Here is an 18,703-nt window from a genome sequence, read left to right as displayed (position 1 = left end):
GCGAGCACGGACTGCAGCTCCTGGAACTTCACTAGAAGCATTTGCAACTGCCCTAAGGCCATTGGGAGACCTTCGGGAGAGTTACAGGCGTTCTCTGATGATGAAACGGCTCTCGCGTACAAGATGTCGCTTCTGACTGTATTTCTTCTGACAGGCCTTGGGTTTGGGGACTGTCGGTTTTCATTAGGCCTATCTGAGGCCCTTTTTTTGTTGTCGGGGCATTCAGGGCATCCGTGGAAACTCGCTGGGTGTTCTCCCTTGCAGTTAAAACATCGCAAGGGCGAATTTTTGGGTCTTTTACATTCCTTGGTTAGGTGCCGTCCGGCACATCTGACACAAGCCGGGACTGCTTTGCAGTTTCTTTGTGTGTGTCCAAACTTCTGGCATCTATAACAATGTCCTGCTCTGTTTCTCGGTTTCTGTGATTCGGCGCTCACGCGCACATTTTGGATTTTGATGATTTCGTAAATGTTGTTTTGGCTTCTCGGTACCAAAACCAGCACAAACGGGATCGGTGTCTTTTTGCTTTACTCAGGCGGACAATAGATAGGATCTCGAATCCTTTGCCTTGGAGTTCGGTCTTGATGTCATCACATAATATGGACTCCAGCACTCCAAGAAAAACTACTCTAAGTGGTTTTTCGCCTTGCATTGTGTAAGTATGGTAGGGAATCTACTCGTGATCAAGGATCCGAGTGATTTTCCTGTAGTCGTCTGTGTTTTTTAGATGGACTTTGATGCCGTCTGTTGTATTTACCGCCCGCGAGATGGAGATGTTTTGCGCGGCGGCGATCGTGTTACATGTTTTCCCTTTTTCTTTTACGTGGATGATTTTATAGAAGGAGGCCTATCCGCGCTTTCTTACGTGTTTCTACCCGGTCAGTTTTCGGGACATCTGTTTCTTGTTCTACGTCGCCTACTTCCATTGATTCAAGCGACGGGTCTTCAATTTTCTCTGGATTTGCCGGCTCGATTTTCTGAGCGGGCATGTGTCTGGAGTCTTCCGGTACCACGCCCGGTTTTTGTAACAAAGCGGGTGTGATTTTATTGAACTTTGGAATGGTAGTCCGTTCGGCCTGTGAAATTCCGGACTTTATCTGTTTGGTCTGTTGGGCCGCTTCTGGCTCTTTTTTCCTCTTTTTTCGGACTTTTTCCGCTTGATTTCCTTCTTCCGACATGTTGTCGTTGGAATCCATGTCGCTGATATCTCAGAGTCGATAAGTCGGTGACGTTGTAGTTTTTTATTTCTCAAGTTCAGGTCTCGATATGCCCGCCGCTAGCGTTTAAATATCGTAATCGAACATCGTGGAATTTTCGCCGAAGTTCTTTGGTGCTTCTCGAGCTCCTTGCTGCTTCTCGAGTGAAAGGGAACATTGAACATTCCCGCGCTCTTAGCTACGTCACGTTTGGTTTATGGTTACCAGTATGGTATGGATTTGGTTACAACAGTACGTTGAATATTGACAGGAGAGGATGTCGTTTTGGTACAATCAGATTCCAATCATAATGGACCAGATCAAACTGACTACCTTGAGACCAATTATTTTCATTTGCAAGTAAACCTTGAGAATATCCTACTTCAAAATATATTCTCAAGCGTCAAACTTTCAAAATATATGGTCAAAAAAAAAAACAATCAAATAATAAAGTAGTCATAATAATATTGAGAAACAAAAATAACGGAAGACTTGTTGAACACTATTCTTCATATCAAAATATAGTAACTCTTTGGTGGGACAGACTTTTTTTAACATATTAAAGCAATGATATTTTAAATTGATCTGACACTTAAATAACAGTTACCACAGAATACCTTAGAGAAGAGCCACTCATCTGGCGGCACTTCGATGTTGAGGAATCAATAACGATGAGATTGGAACCTTTGGTGTGAAAGTTGAATAACTTTTTTCGAGATCAATTGCCCCAACACCAAACTGATATTTTTGCACTAGACGCGCGTTTCGCCAACAAAGTTAGCATCCTCAGGAGAAGAAAACTGATCCAATTGATTCAATTTTCTTCTCCTGAGGATGCTAACTTTGTTGGCGAAACGCGCGTCGAGTGCAAAAATATCAGTTTGGTGTTAGCGCAATTGATCTTGAGGAATCAAGTTTCTGTGACCTATATTCTATGTTCGACGTGTTGCCATTTTAGCAGTAAATTGAAATTATAACGATGACGAAGGTTATTATGAAAATATTTCAATAATTTCAAAGTAACTCGCTTAATTTCACCATGTTCAAGTTCACTAACCACTCGATGAAATTTTTAGGTTGACAGTAATCATAGTTCCTGGTTTGTGCAGAGTATCACTTCTGTAAGGTATTCTGTGCAGTAACTATTTTACTGTTTTGGTTCAAAGCCTATATCCTTACTATTTTACTATCACTCACCCTGAAACCTTTCTCCTGTCATTTGCCTCCTGCCAAGACAAACCTTTTTGGGTGTCAACTCGCAATCTTTCAGCTACTTCTGCCACTTCTAAACTACTTGCCTCACTAGCCGTTAACCATAATCCAGTTGTGTCTTTATCATTCTGAAACAAAACAAAAAGTCAGTCATCCATGAAATAATCACATATCAATTGGAAAAATCATAGTACTTCTTTCGGTGTCATGTTTTTCATATGCATCAACATCCAAATCGAGAAAACAAGAACTAGTGAATTGCCCGTGAAACTATCAAATGACGACGCGAATATCATATATAAACTAGTATTGGATACGATTGATATATAGCGGGTGGACAAATAATCCCCTTGTTCTTTCAGATATCCTCGCCAATTTGTTATAACATTGTTGAGAATGACATATTTTTCAAATGTCATGAAAATTTGGCGATATACAATTTTTTTCTCATATACTATATTTTTTCTTAAAAGAAGAGAAAATGACAATGAAAATGAATTGATGGTCGCACGTTGAAAAATATTAAAAAACAAAATTGATGTGAATTTTCAAAATATATAATATTAGGGACTGAAATTTGGTACTCAGGCTTCTCTTCCTTCATACTATTGTAACGAATCTGAAGCCGACCCTGACCGATATGCCGGCCGACTCAGCGAACAAACACATGACATCACCGCGAAAGAATGCAACCGCCGGTAAAACTCTAGTCGAGTACCGAACCGACTACAGATTTCTAGAAAGGACCGTTACATTATATAAGCCCGGCTTCCCGACCCAAGAGGGCAGTTCAGAAAGTGAATCGAGCGGTTAAACAATGAATTCAAATAGTGGAAATAATTTAAGCGTTAGTTTGCTAAATGTTGTAAATAAATTAGTTCGTGATTACGTGAAATATTGTTGGAAATAAATTTGTTTAAGACAGTTAATTCTTTAATTTGAATAACCGAAGTTATGTATTACCCTATTGAGAAAAAAATATCTATATTTTTTATTTAGAAGATTTTTGAGAGAAACCAACTTTATCAGTAATAATTTTTTTTTCGGTTATTAGTTAAGTCACAAATAAAAAAGTACCACATATTCATTGTTTGAACTTTAAAAAAATTACAGTCGTTCTTTTTCAATATTTTTCAACGTGCGACCGCAATTATTTTTCTACTTGACGAAAAAATATAGCATATGAGAAAAAAATTCACATCTCGGCAAATTTTCGCGATTTTTGAGAAAAATTGAAGAAATTGAAGTTTTAATTCGAAATTGAAGGGCAATAGGTCAAATTCACAAGTATTTTAAATTTTTCCTCATCATTTCAGCTGAAGAATGCCGTTAAACCGAGACTGATAGATATCTTTTTTAGATCGAGATATTTCTTTTTGATTTTTAACACGCTTTTATTAGCTCCATCTGTATGTATGTATGTTTGTTTGTTTGTCAGTTTATTTGTAACTCTCAAGTCGGGATCTGTATTTGACAGAATTATCGACATTATTGCTTGATCTATTCGCAAGCAGATGGCGCTGTACGTAATCTCCTTGATATAATTCGAACTCACTTTACATGTATTTCTTCATTTGGAAAAAGTATTTTTTTTATTAAGACGCGCGCCTGCTGCCTTATTTGTAACCCTCCTTTACACGCCTGCTGCCTTCCTTGGGCTTGGTAGCTCATTTTCAGGCTCCCTGCCCGGAATCGGAAATGTCGGTCATTTTTTTAAACAATATACGGCTGATTGATCCTAAAGTTTAGATAAAATAAATATAGTTTAAAAAGACTAAAAAACACGCCTTTATAGCATACGTAACTAAAAAATAAAAATAGTTAAAAAAAACTAAAAAACACGCTTTCAAAGAACATCGAATTAAAAAGTTAAAAATATTTTTTTTAAATAAGCTAAAAACAATAACGATCGAAAAATACTTGTATTATTGTGAAAAAAGCGACGGGCGCTTGATATACAAAAAATATGGCACAAAGCGCCAACGCTTTTATCATAATATTACTAGTACTTAGTTTATTGTTTTTTAGTTGTTTTAAACTATATTTATTTTTATTTTAATCTCATTTAGTGCGGCGCGGAGGAAAAGTTATTGTGCATTTTAAACATTTACAAACCATTCTTGGATAACATCAATAATTTGAAACTACCGAAAATCCCTTTCTATTGAATGGACTTATTGTTTTAAATGTCACTGTAACATGTGATAATAAAAAGAATTTGGCAGTTATTCGCGACAAATAGACAAAAACAATCGTTTTTTCCTAATGTTTCACCCTTCGTGAACCCAAATCAAACAAGAATTTTATTTCATTAGTTCCGACCAGGGCCGTCGCCATGGGGGGATGGGGGAACCTCCCCCCCTGCTTTTTCGACTTGGGAAAAAGTTGGGAAATTTTGGGCCTTGAAGTAAAAAATGAATAAAAATTAAAAAAAATAAAAATGAGAGAAAAGAAAAGGAGAGGTAATAAGAAAAGGGAAAGAACCACGAGAATGTTGGGATTTCCCAACATGCATAACTTGAAGAGAATTCTGAGTTGTTTGAAATCTTCAATAAAGTTTAATTTCTCCCAAGTAAGAAAACAGTCCTGAACAGTCCACAAATTTTGAAGTGACAATTTTACAAAATTCCCAACTTTTTGCTGTTTTTTCGACTTGGAAAAGTTGGGAAATTTCGGGCCGTGAAGATAGAAAAAATAATAGTAGAAAACAATAAGCACAATATTATTTAAGTGTTGTTTTCTTTCATTTGTATTGAATATTCCTATACATGGTGAATATGGTGGAAGAACAAGGACCTTGGTCCAAAGTAGAATAATTCCCATTATTATTTTTATAATCACCAAAATTTATTTTTGTTTGTGCATAAAAACCAAAGCATTCAGCCAATCTATGGATAGCTAAGTAAAAAAATTAATATATTATAGTAGCAACTAATCCCTCGGCTTTCATTTCTTCGAAAGTTGGTAAATTTTGCTGGTGGGGTTGGGAAAATTTGGATTCCCCCCCCCCCCCGGTTTTTCTTTTCGTTATGGTCCTGGTTCCGACTTCCATTGTCTAATCTTCTAATATATAAAAATGGATGTGTGTTGGTTGGTAAGCGATAAACTTCTACGTCGCTCAACCGTTCGTGATGAAACTTGACATGTATAGGTAATTTTTCATAGAGAAGGTTTTTAGGCTATCAATGTGTCTGTAACTCGCCACTAGATGGCGCTATAGAGCAATTTTTTGAAAGCACTGTTCTATAATGCAGCGCACTCCTAAGTTCGTTGATTCTGATTCTGTCAAAACATTGGAACAGCAGAGATACAGCAACATAGTACTAGTATAAAATAAAATGATTTGAAATCCCTGAAAGAAACAATAAATTCAAAATAAATAGTTGAAAATAACAATTATATTGAGCAAGAACAAACTTTCAAATTAAATTACAAAAAGACAAGCAACAATTGAAAATTGATTCGGATGATGACTCAGTCATCACTAACAATCGAAATGTCCTGTAACTTGGCTTGAAATCTTTTAATTTTCATTTCATTTAAACTATTCAAATCTCAATTGTTGCTTGTATTTCTTTTATTTCATTTCAGATTTTTTTTGCTAATTGTTATTTTCAGCTACTCATGTTGATTTTATTGATTCATTCAGGAATTTCAAATCATTTTATATTATATTAGACAATGGAAGTTCGAACGAATGAAATTCACTTTGAAACAAAGAATTTATTCATCGCATATTGTTGATTTCCAAACGGGACAATTGTTATTACTTAACTTGATGTTCCGGCTCACATGATCGATTGGTTGTTGGATTTCATATATTATTCAGGATTCGCTACAGAGCTGATTTACATTCGTAATGGTACATGCTGGCGGAAATAACAAATTTGATTGTTGGTATTTATTCATTTTTTCTCACAGTCATTCTACTCTAGCCAAAACTGGTTATGAAGGAATCAAGGGAGCCTAAAAAAATCAGGACGTCTCGAGTGACAATTTTGGAAAATTTGATTTCGAATAATGTATGAAAATTTCAAGTTGATTCAAATATTATTCGAAGCGTTTATTGAATAGAATATATATGAATTAAATGTCGAATGAACCAACAAATTTCAATGCAAGAACTACTTCAGTAACCTAATATCCTGGATTGTTTTATCAACTTCAATAGATAAAATGTATTATAAGACGGTGAACTTATTAAATTAAAAAGAGTATAATTGAATACAACTTGGTCGATAACTGATGAAAATCCATATTGAAACTCATTAATTCAGTTTATTGTAAGATTTTCACTACAATAGCTTTCTCATTACAACAAATTATCTACTTGTTTGCCTAATCTACCTGAAAAGGTCATGTATGAATTCATTAACTAAATGAATAAATTAAATTTCCGAAATTACCCTAATCATTCTCTACTTTTGTTATCTAGAAATAAACAGATTCAATAATGGAGAATTATTCAGTTCACTTTCATTGTTCATAAGATATTGAAAGCTTTTAAATTTGTTACTCATCTGGTAAGTAAGCATAAAACTAATCAAATAAACTCTCTTTCAGGTAGATTCAACGCAGAACAATGGTGAATGTTCCTCCTGACGAAAATCATAAAAGAGCTCTAAAACAACGCATTTTAAACTTATCATTTCAATCTTTTTCTTTAAAAAATTATTTAAATACTTGAAAAAGAGGAATGAAATAATACATTCAACATTTAAAGGGATTCGTTTCTATTTCACCATTTGGCCACATCGATCTGTTATAGCTAATAAAGGACAATGAATCTGTTACCTGTATGAGACAAACAAAGATGACATATTTCAGAGGCGTGCTGTTCTGTTTACTTATGATCCGAGTTCCGAGACATTCTGTGACATATGACATTTTGTGCACCTAACCTATCTTCCTCTATATAAATAAATAACAAAACAACTGTTGTTTATGCGGCTTGTGGAGGTGGTATTGAACTATAATTTATATTTTGCCTTAGTTATTGATTTATAAAGATATTTTTCCTTTTAGAAGTAGAATATCTAGGTACATATACATTATTTCAACTTGATATAGGCGCTGTTGCCAATATGTGAATTAGAAACAAATCCCTTTAAAAATGAAAACTCAACATTTGAAACATCAATTTGAATACTTTTTGAAGTGAATTTGAAAAACTCATGAATTAAACTCAACTTTATTTTGTTCAAACTTGCATTTGCTGTAATAACCCAAATTGAGAAACATTCCCCTTTCGACAGCGATTAACTTTTCCTTAGATTCACTGAGGAATGCTCGACGCTAACAACAATAGCCACCGGTTAGTTTTTGGGGGCCCCCATGCAAAAACTCAGTTAGGAATAGTCATGATAAAACAATTAACCGATCAGAAAGTTTAAGCACCTAAAGGCTGACTTTCGACCAAAAGAGGTCAGATGTCAATCTTGCTGAAGTGCCCATCAGTAAGTTGAGGACCGCTCGGAGAGCGGGGATGGATGGAGTGGAGTAATAAGTTTTCCTCGCAAATTAGTTGTGGGGCGAAGTTTTTACTTTAGGGCACTCAACCTGGGAGGGGACATGGACATTTGTTTATTTCCATACTCTCCAACAGGTACAGTTTTAAACCTTTCTGCTAGCTTGAATTCATGGTTGAACTCATGTCCCTCTGTGATTAAAAGAGTGGCATCTGTGGAGAAAATGCCCGTTCGGAAAAAAAAAACTACTTTCATACAAACATTGAATTACACGAAAGAAAAAATATTTTCGAAACAACCACTTTTATATGAACAATGAATTATAGAAAAACGCGTTTTCTTATTCAGTTTGTACTCCAAGCATTCAAATATCATCCGTGTTAGGAATCACACGTTAAAACGTTATTTTCAATCCTCGAAGCAGTTCTAATATGCACTTTTTGGTATGTCCTTGAGCTCTCTCAACAATTCGGTTTTTATCTCCTCATGGGAAATGTTCCTCAATTTGGGTTATTACAGCAAATGCAAGTTTGAACAAAATAAAGTTGAGTTTAATTCATGAGTTTTTCAAATTCACTTCGAAAAGTATCCAAATTGATGTTTCAAATATTGGGTTTTAATTTTTAAAGGGATTTGTTTCTAATTCACATATTGGCAACAGCGCCTATATCAAGTTGAAATAATTTATACGTACCTAGATATTCTACTTTAAAAAAGGAAAATTATTTTTATAAATCAACAATTAAGGCAAAATATAAATTATAGTTCAATACCACCTCCACAAGCCACATAAACAACAGTTGTTTTGTTATTTATTTATATAGAGGAAGATGGGTTAGGTGCACAAAAGTCATATGTCACAGAATGTCTCGGAACTCGGAACATAAGTAAATAGAACAGCACACCTCTGAAATATGTCATCTTTGTTTGTCTCATACAGGTAACAGATTCATTGTCCTTTATTAGCTATAACCGATGTTGCCAAATGGTGAAATAGAAACGAATCCCCTTAAATGTTGAATGCATTATTTCATTCATCTTTTTTAAGTATTTAAATAATTTTTAAAAGAAATGATAAGTTTAAAATGCGTTGTTTTAGAACTCTTTTATGAAAACTACCTGATTTTCGTCAGGAGGAACATTCCCCATTGTCGCAAAACACCATCCTTTCATGGGAACAGGAAAAAGTCACGTGGGGGGCAAATCTGGTGAATACGATTGCTGAGGCATGATTACTTTATTCATAGTAATAATATATAAATAATACAAATACACGGGGTGAGCAGAGTGATTAACGATAAGTGCAAAGCACTTGTTTCCCATGAAATCGACAGATAAATAGAATAAATATATAAATAGGTTACTTAAAGGTTAATGCAGTCAAGCTGCTGGAAAATAATTCCATGAAAATCAAAAGATAAATAGATGAGTAGTACCATTCTGATGATTCCTATATGCCACTTTTCTTGATTATTCACATATTGTCTTCAATCGAGGACCGCCTACCCGGTACTGACGATGCCCAATAGGCAGAAACAGCTGTCTACCGGTGGCTCTTAAATTGAAATCAATGTGGGAATGATCAAAATAGTACTTATCTATTTATTTTTTGATTTTCATGGAATTATTGTAAGAAACCACTATCGAAATGGGTGGAAAAAAACACGGTACCCGAAAAAACGCGGGGCCCGAGATATTGGATGGGAATTAGTCAGTCAACTCGAACGAGCCAGGCGAGAGCATTGTTATTTATTGAGTTGTTTTATATCCATATCGGAAAAGGGGCGAAGGTTTAATCGTTGAGTTCAATTGTGAATTGATGCATCTTTGGGTTAAATATATTTATACGATTATTATATCTGCTTTTCTTATATTATTTTCCAGCAGCTCGGCTGCATTAACCTTTTTCGTTCTTTTTCGATTTCATATCATTTCTAGAAACATGTGGATTCGTTTTCCGAAGGCATTTCAGGTTAGCTTCCCAATTTTCTGCTACGGCAGTTGTCGGTTAATTAGTGAAACCACCAACACTGACATAAAAACTTGACGAATTGACTTGGGTGTCACACCAATAAGTGGTTCCACTTATGTCGCGCTTGCGTTTACGCAATTATTTTCATTAAGTACTTTTCTTGATTTTTCACATGTCGTCTTCAATCGAGGACCGCCTGCCCGGTACTGACGAAGCCGAATAGGCTGAAACAGCTGCTACCGGTGGCTCTTAAATTGAAATCAATATGGAAATGATCAGAGTGGTACTTAATTTATTTTTTTTATTTTCATGGAATTATTTTCCAGCAGCTTGACTGCATTAACCTTTCTCGATTTCATATCAATTCTAGAAACATGTGGATTCATTTTCCGATGGCATTCCAAGACAGCATGTCTACTACCGCAGTTGTCGGTTGATTGGTCAAACCACCAACACTGACATAAAAAACTTGGCAAGTTGACTTGGGTGTCACACCAAATAGGTGGTTCCACTTATGTCTCGCTTGCGTTTACGCAGTTGTTTTTATCAAGTACTTCTTGGTTCACATTTTTCTGCCCGGTACTGACGATAACAAATATAAAATTTAAGAATGTATAAGTATACAACTCTAAAATATATTTAAAGTCAGTTAAAATGGCATAAAATAAAAGGTATACAACTGAATTACTTCATCAAAGTACTATGATACAATGATTGTATTTCATTAGGGTTCAAATAGTTGGGAGAACAATTTTTTTCATTTTCATTGATATATTTTGTTATTTTTTCTTGAAGTTTTGTTTATTATTACATTTTTTATTTCTTTGGGCAGGGTATTATATAGTTTTATTGAAATACAACGATAGGCTCTTTGAGTTTTAGATTTTGTAACATGCGGAAGGATGTGTTTGTTACGGTTTCGAACAAGCAATGACGAGTAAGTAGGTGTATTATCGTGATGCGAAAGATTTGAATTGTTTTTCCACAATACCGGACGTTTTCTTCGTATTCCTTCTAGCAAGCGGCGCATAACTTCAAGATATAGTCTAATCAACAAGTTCAAAAACATGAAAAATAGGGATAAAGGTCCTAAAAATATGAGCGATAGCTCATTCGATTCGGAATCACCTCTAGAAAAATGTTTTTGAAGGATTTTGGTGCAGGAAAAAAAATTGAAATTGTTATTAACAAAATGAAATAAAAAAAATGGTTTTAAAAACTTTTCTTTTCTTAATTTTTAATTGTTTAACATCGATTTTTTTATATTTCGATTGTTTAAATAATCAGTTAAGAAATAATTTTGCTTTTAAAAATCATAATTTACACTTTCAAATAGTTTGGCAAAAAATTTTTTTTTTCATTATTTAATTGTTTATTAGTTTAACAATTTGTTATGAACAAATATTGACCAAAGTTATATTTTTTTTCTGAAGCAGGAAAAAAATATAAAAACAGTTATATATAAAAAAGTGCCATAATTTTTTTTATTTATTATAATTTTATAATTAAATTAATTATATAATTTTTATGGCAATTTTTTATATATTTACAATTTATTTCTACTTAAAAAAAAACAAAATCCTTCAAAAAAATTATTCTAGAGGTGATTCCGAATCGAATGAGCTCATATTTTTAGGACTTTTATCTCTATTTTTCATGTTTTTGAACTTGTTGATTAGACTAATAATACTCCTCATTGACCGTACGACCATGTGGCAAGAACTCCTGATGCACTACACCACGGTAATCGAAGAAAACAGTGAGCAAAACCTCAACATTTGATCAAACCTAGCGTGATTTTTTGGTCTTGGCTCTCCTCGGCTCTTCCGTTGGGACGTTTGGACTTTGGTTTCGATGTCATAACCATATATCCATGATTCGTTACCAGTTATGACCCTTTCAAGCAAATCTGAATCTTTCAACAATTTCTGAGCGATGCTCATGCGACGGTTACATAACATGAGCCAACCGATATGCCATCATCCTCAGCGACTTCTCCAAGAGTAATTCGACAATTCTCCATAACAATTTTCTTCACTTTCTTAACATTTTCATCGGTTGTTGATGTGCTGGAGCGTCCAGGCGGGGCGTCGTCATTCACATCTTCTCGACCTTCTGTGAAAAGCTTGTACCACTTGTTAATATTTTTCTGACTCAGAGTACAATCACCGTACGCCACTGTCATCATTTCAAATGTTTTTGAGCACTTAATTCCATTTTTCACACAAAATTTGATGCAAATTAGTATAAGAAAAGCAGATATAATAATCGTATAAATATATTTTACCCAAAGATGCATCAATTGACAATTGAACTTAACGAATAAACCATGACCCCTTTTCCGATCTGGATATAAACAACTAAATGAATAACAATGATCTCGCTTGGCTCGCTCGAGTTGACTGACTAATTCCCATCCAATCTCTCGGGCCTCGCGTTTTTTCCACCCATGTAGATAGTGGTTTCCTACATTAATTAAGTCACTTTTTTCGATAGCATAAAATTTTCTTCTGAGAAGAGGTAGGCGTTTCTCAAAAATTCAACAAGCAAATAATTATAAAAACTGAGAAATCTCGGGAATTAACGTAGACAGAGACAAAATGAGTTATTGCTTTCATTTTTCATCATTAATTACTCCACAAAAAGGTTCTGACACAAATTAGAGAAAGGAATTTGTATTCCAAAATCGTGTTTCAATGAATGAGACCCGACAAGGACAAAAACCAATGTAATCGCAAAATATTCGCAAACACAGCTTCTACTCTTTAGATAATACTAGATAGCAACTCACCTCCAAAGTGTTCGACAAGGTGGAATTTGTTATGTTTTTTAGAAATGGTAGCGACGTGAGTAACATTCCTGACTAACCTGTGTTTGTCTTGAAAGAAAAAACGGTATGTGATATTTCATGATAATTGACAAATTTTTCGTCATCGATGCAATTATCAACATTTTCGTTTTGAGTTATCTGCGAATCGTGTTAAAAAACAACGGTAAATTGTTTTGAACCGATAAATACTTTCACAGATGAGGTGTACAGGGATATTCACCAAAATGATAATACAAGGTTTCAGTATTTATCAATTAACTACCGATATATATGCACGTTACAATTAGAAAATGGTCTCCTTCCGATATTCAGCCCAGCAAGTCTAAATTTGGCAGTATGTAGTATGTTGCAATATTTTGTTAAATTTGCAATGGGAATTCAAGTAATATAACACGGGGTCTGAAACGTCCTGATACTAAGAAAAAAAACAGGTGTTTTTTATTTGAAATTAACGTAATTTCCACCAAGAGCCACACAATCATTCCAGTGCCGCTCCAACATTTCTTTTAATTTGCCTTAAAATAGGCCTCAGTTTCAGCAATAAATTCTTCATTTCTCACCGGTGAGCATTTTTTTGAGCTCTGCGAACAGCCAGTATTTGCTGGGAGCCAAATCTGGCGAATGCGAATCTGATAGCAATTCGAAGTTCAATTCATGTTGTTATTCCATTGTTTTCATTGACTTGTAACAAGTGCGTTATCTTGATGGAACATTTTTTTTCTTTGCCATATGCGAGGTGACCAACTCTTCCCTTGCTACTCGTGGGAACACACATGAATGAAACAACAGAAACAACAAATACAAAAACCAATCACAAGGCTGGACAAAAGTGCTCACCTCAATCTAAGGATGTGGCTGGCCCAATCTACCGCATGGAATGAGTCTGGACATAGCAGATCCCCTCCAACAGCAAGGGCACTTCCTGTGGCGGGCGCCAGGAACTCAGCCTTGAATAAAGGCAACGAACCGGCTCCCCTGCAGGAAAGCTCCCTCACTTGTACACCTCCACGGAGGGAACCCCAAAAAGGTTGAAGAAGCCGCGCAATGATAATAATATCGCTGCACCTTCCAAAACCTTCGCGGAGGCCACCATGAGACACCTCAAGGTTGCCAAAGAGAGTGTGTGTTCGGCGAGTCTTGCCCTACACCTGCCAATATTAAGGAGATGTCTCCTTCTTGGAGATCACAGGATGGACGAGGACCTAGGAGGCGACTCCTCGGGAGGATGTACAATGGGTCACATGTGGCCTAAGTGCTTTGAGTCTACACTCACCCTCCCTACTCTACAGATACCAGATGCGTCCGTTTTTTGGCAATTTCAAACACTTCAAGAACGCTGGTATTTCCCTTCTCAAGATAGTCGATGAATATTACACCACCGGCCCATAACCTTTCCAGCCGATTGTTGTTCTTTCGGGCGCTCTGGACGAGGTTCACCAGTTGCTCACCACTCAGATCGTTCTGATTCCGGAGTGAAGTGATGGATCCATGTTTCATCCATTGTCACACATCGATGCAGAAATTCCGGTTTGTTATGCTTGAACACTCCTCCGAGATCTGAATAAGTCCAGTTATCATCCCAAGACGATTGTGGATACTAACAATACAATCGAAATGTCGTGACGTAACTTGGTTTGGAATATTTTAATTTTTATTTTTCATTTTTTGTTAATAACATTTTTTTATTTTATTTTATTTTATAAATATTTCAATTTTTTATTGTTTTTGGTTGTTGCTTGTATGTTATTTCTTTGTAATTTCAGTTTTTTGTTTAGTAAAATTGTTATTTTCGGTTAATCTTTTTAATTTTTTTTTAGGGATTTCAAATCAATTTATATTATATTAGACAATGGAAGTCCGAACTGATGGAATACACCACGAAACATTGTCAACCACCTTCAAACAAACAATGATAGTGTTAATGAACGCACTTGTTTGACGTTGGTTCGCGAATTGTTGACCAGGATAGTTTAGCCTCGATGAGCCTCGAAATGGTCGACCTACAGTTATCCAGGTTGCGGATTTAGGGACCCTGATGGAGACTGACACATCACAAACGGTGCGTGGAATGGCGAAATAACTGGGCGTCAGCTCCTATGTGGTTTTTGATGGTTCAAAATGTATTGAAAAGCTGGAATGATTACTGTATGGTGACCAGCGGCTGTTGTGTTTCACTATAACTTTCTGCAATCGCGCCAAACCATCACAGCAGAGTCCTACTGTGAGAAAATCAACGAAATGTACCAAAAATTACATCAGCAACAGCCGGCACGGGTCAACAGAAGAAGTCTGATCCTGCTCAACGACAACGCCCGTCCGCACGTTTCTCAAATCATCGTCCGAAAATTGAACAAATTGAGCGTCGAAGTTTTGACTCAGCCACCATACTCCCCAGACCTCTTGCCAACCGACTACCATCTTTTTCAAGCACTTCGATAACTTTCTCACTGGTAGAACCTTCACCAATCAGGACATGGCAATCGTCGATTTCGTCAAATCCCAAGCACCTAGTTTTTATGCTGACGGAATTATTCGATTTGTGTTGGCACTGATTCGAATGGCGCTTATTTCGATTAAATTTAATAAGTATTCACTGAGATATTACAGTTTAAAGTAGACTCATAAACACGAACAACACTTTTGAAACAGCCTAATATAATAATAATAATGTTTATTCACATATATATCATTATATACATTTGATACAGAATTTAGTTGAAAAAACAGACAATATCACAAAAGTCACAGAAGTGACTTGTGCGTGATAACATAAATATGACAGATAATAACAATATGAATAATAACACATAAATAATAATAATAATAATAATAATTCAAATATTACATTTTCACAATGGCATATTGAAATATCTCAATCATAAAATAAATAGTATTGAAATATCAATCAATCAGTTTTTAATAATCAAATTTGATGGAGAAGGTATAATTAGATTTTTTTTAGATCCAAACTAAATGATATATTTTCCACCTTCCTAGTGGAAAAACTGAAATCAATATGCATAAACATAATTTCTTTTTTCACAAAAATGAAGTTGATAAAAAAGGTACTGCTGAAATGCCAGTCGTGCCTTAGTGTTTACTACCTGTCTGTTATTCTAATTCAGTAATTGAGAAAGTTACCTTGGAGATTAGGCAAACACACCGTAAACAAATGATAAGGATGAATTAACAACTAATTAAGAGCAAAAAATTAATAGGGCGGGTCAACATCATAATTTTTAATATGGAAAATAAATAGTTTCAATTAAAACAGTACCGTTTAATCTTCGCATGATGAAATATGTTTGGAAAAGAAAAACCATCTCTAGGAAGAGTCTTTTGTAAATTCTATTTTAGTGATGATTTGGCACTGACATATGCAAAATAATGATCTAAAAGAATGATGTCTTGTGAAAGGGTGTCTTGTGAAGTACCATTTTTATGTGAAATGATCCTATCTTTAAGAAGTCTACCAGTTTGGCCAATGTATACCTGCTTGCAATTTGTACGAAGAATAACACAGTCTATACCGGAGTTATGAGCCATTGGAGTTTTGATAAGTATCGTTATTTTGTTTTTTATAACCGTTTTTGGACCATTTTATATTATTTTTTTCTCACGTTACTAAGTTCTCCACATTTATATTTTCCTGTATATATATATATATATATATATATATATATATATATATATATATATATATATATATATATCCCCAATATCTACCTGTACCTATCGGATTTTATGAATTGCCATCACAACGATATCGCTAGTCATTTGCGTTTTCAATGTTCCGCTATTACCTTCAGAATTTTCGTTATGAATGAATTCTGCTTCGTCGGTGTTCTTGACGTGTATGTTAGTTGCAATGACTATCATTACACTAAATGAAGGCTACTTAAATATAGTCGCTACCTTCATAATAAGCTGTATTATTCACATCGAGATTCGAATATATAATTATTACGATATAACTTTCACATTGTTTCATATAATCCATTTTTTAATATATAATTTGTTGGTATGATATGTTATAAGGAAAGAAAAGTTTTTGGCATTCTACCTCTCCACCTTAATACAAAAACTGTTGGAATGAATTATCTTGTAATGTAAAAAGACAAATCTCATTCCGAAACTTCGAAGTCCTCCATTGGGAAAAGTTATTTTTATATATTTCAATGTTCTTTCGAAAGTAATTTTTTTTCGTTTGTATCTAAAAATAACTTCTATGCATGATCTACAACCTTTGTGAAGGTTCGCTTTTTTAAGTTCAAAACACAAGCACTACAGAAAAATCTTTAAGGCGCTCTCAGAGCGGTGCCTGTGCGAAAGTAGTGATTCACATTGGATTTGAATCGCTGGAGAATAAATCCATTTGGAAAAAACGTTCTCAGGAAGTTTATTCCACATAAACGCCGTTCTCCAAATGAAAGAGTTCTTAAACAATGAAGTTCGAGGTGTACTGAGTTGAACCTCCAAACGATGAGCAACCACAGTCTGTCGCGTATTTCTGATATGTACCGCTCTTGGTGGTATCAAAAGTGCCAAGTCACTTGAACACTTCTCGGGGGATTATCTATAGATCTATCAGACGGATGGATCTTTTCTGGATCGAATCCAGCAGCTTCAGGGTATGTTTGGGGGCGGAGCTCCATACATGAGAACAATACTCCAAAGAAGGTCTGATCTGACCGTCATAAATCATCAAAAGTTGCTGAGGTGTATACAGTTTTCTGGTACGGAACAGTGTTCCAAGCTCTTGAGAAGCAACCTTTGCAATTCCAGCGACATGATTGTGCCAAGACATATTGGTATCCATTTTAACCCTTATCAAAGTAGAAAGCGGAATTATCTGACCTGACATTATTATATCCGGTTCGGAAACTTTTTTCTTTTTGGAGAAACCCGATGCCTGGGTTTTGGTGGCATTTCATTTAGAAATGACAGGTTTCCATCCTTTCTAAAATTGTTGATAGTGATTCCTTTATATGAAGGTAACTCTGTAGATGATCCTTCAAATTATCGACCAATATCTCTCATTCCTACTATTGCAAAAATAATTAAAAAACTACTTGAGAAAAGACTCAATGAATTTCTCCTTCGCCATAACATTATAAAGCAAAATCAATTTGGATTCCAGAGCAACAAGAGCACACATGATGCGATATTCTCTTTTCTGTTTGAAGTGTATTCCAATATGAATGATGGAGATGCTGCTGCAGCAGTATTTTGTGAACTTACAAAAGAGTTTGACTGCGTTGATCATAAAATACTGCTACGAAAGCTGAATATCTTTGGATGTAGAGGGATAACACTACGGTGGTTTGAGTCGTATCTCAATGGTCGCAGTCAGATTGTGAAAACGATTAAATGTTCAAACAGTATTGAAATAAATACTAGTGTACCACAGGGATCGCTTCTCGGTCCCACATTGTTCCTGTTGTATATTAACGATTTGATGAACATAAATATATCTGGAACATTCACTCTTTTCACTGAAGACACCACTATATTGTGGTATAGTAAAGGTATAGATATACTGAATGAGACAACAGCTCATGATATACAAAAAATCAAGTCTTGGTGTGATTCCAATCTATTCTCCCTTAATATTTCGAAAACAAATATGACTTTCAAATGTTCACTTCAGAATTTATCTGTAGCGAGCGGTATCATTGAGAACAGAGAGTGTACTAAATTTTTGGGACTGTATATAGACGGTGGACTGAAATTTACCGCTCACATCAGAAATATGAAAAGTAAAATTTCCATCGGCTGTTATGCAGTGAGAGGTATTGCTAGAGAACTGGGAGTTTATACTGCAAAAACAGCATATCACGCTTTAGTAGAGTCTCACTTAAGGTACGGTATACCTTTTTGGGGTGTGCTTAGCCTTAATTTGTATTACAGAAAAAAGCTATACGATACTTGTACAAAACTAAACCTCGTGACTGTTCAAGAAAATGTTGATGGTTGTAGCTCTTTTTATTCTGGAAACAGTGTGTTTAATTAAGAAACATCTTGT

General features: G+C 35.1%; 1 protein-coding gene across 4 annotated transcripts in view; it reads right to left on the bottom strand.

Annotated features, from left to right (window-relative positions):
• Positions 1–18,703, bottom strand: part of SPoCk (Secretory Pathway Calcium atpase) — an 88,282-nt gene that overhangs the window by 26,310 nt on the left and 43,269 nt on the right. For 3 of the 4 annotated variants that reach the window (XM_074172493.1, XM_074172496.1, XM_074172495.1), the window contains exon 2: positions 2,394–2,536. In XM_074172493.1, the coding sequence (XP_074028594.1) occupies positions 2,394–2,536 (143 nt within the window). Of the gene's footprint in view, positions 1–2,393; positions 2,537–12,639; positions 12,787–18,703 lie in introns of those variants that run through there. The other variant, XM_074172494.1, reaches the window with a different exon arrangement.

The sequence above is a fragment of the Leptinotarsa decemlineata genome, unplaced genomic scaffold (assembly GCF_025532065.1).
Source record: "Leptinotarsa decemlineata unplaced genomic scaffold, Ldec_3_MD MMD2_tig00000133_RagTag_RagTag, whole genome shotgun sequence".
In the NCBI taxonomy this organism is placed as follows: Eukaryota; Metazoa; Arthropoda; class Insecta; order Coleoptera; family Chrysomelidae; genus Leptinotarsa; species Leptinotarsa decemlineata.
This window is presented reverse-complemented; position numbering and strand designations above follow the sequence as displayed.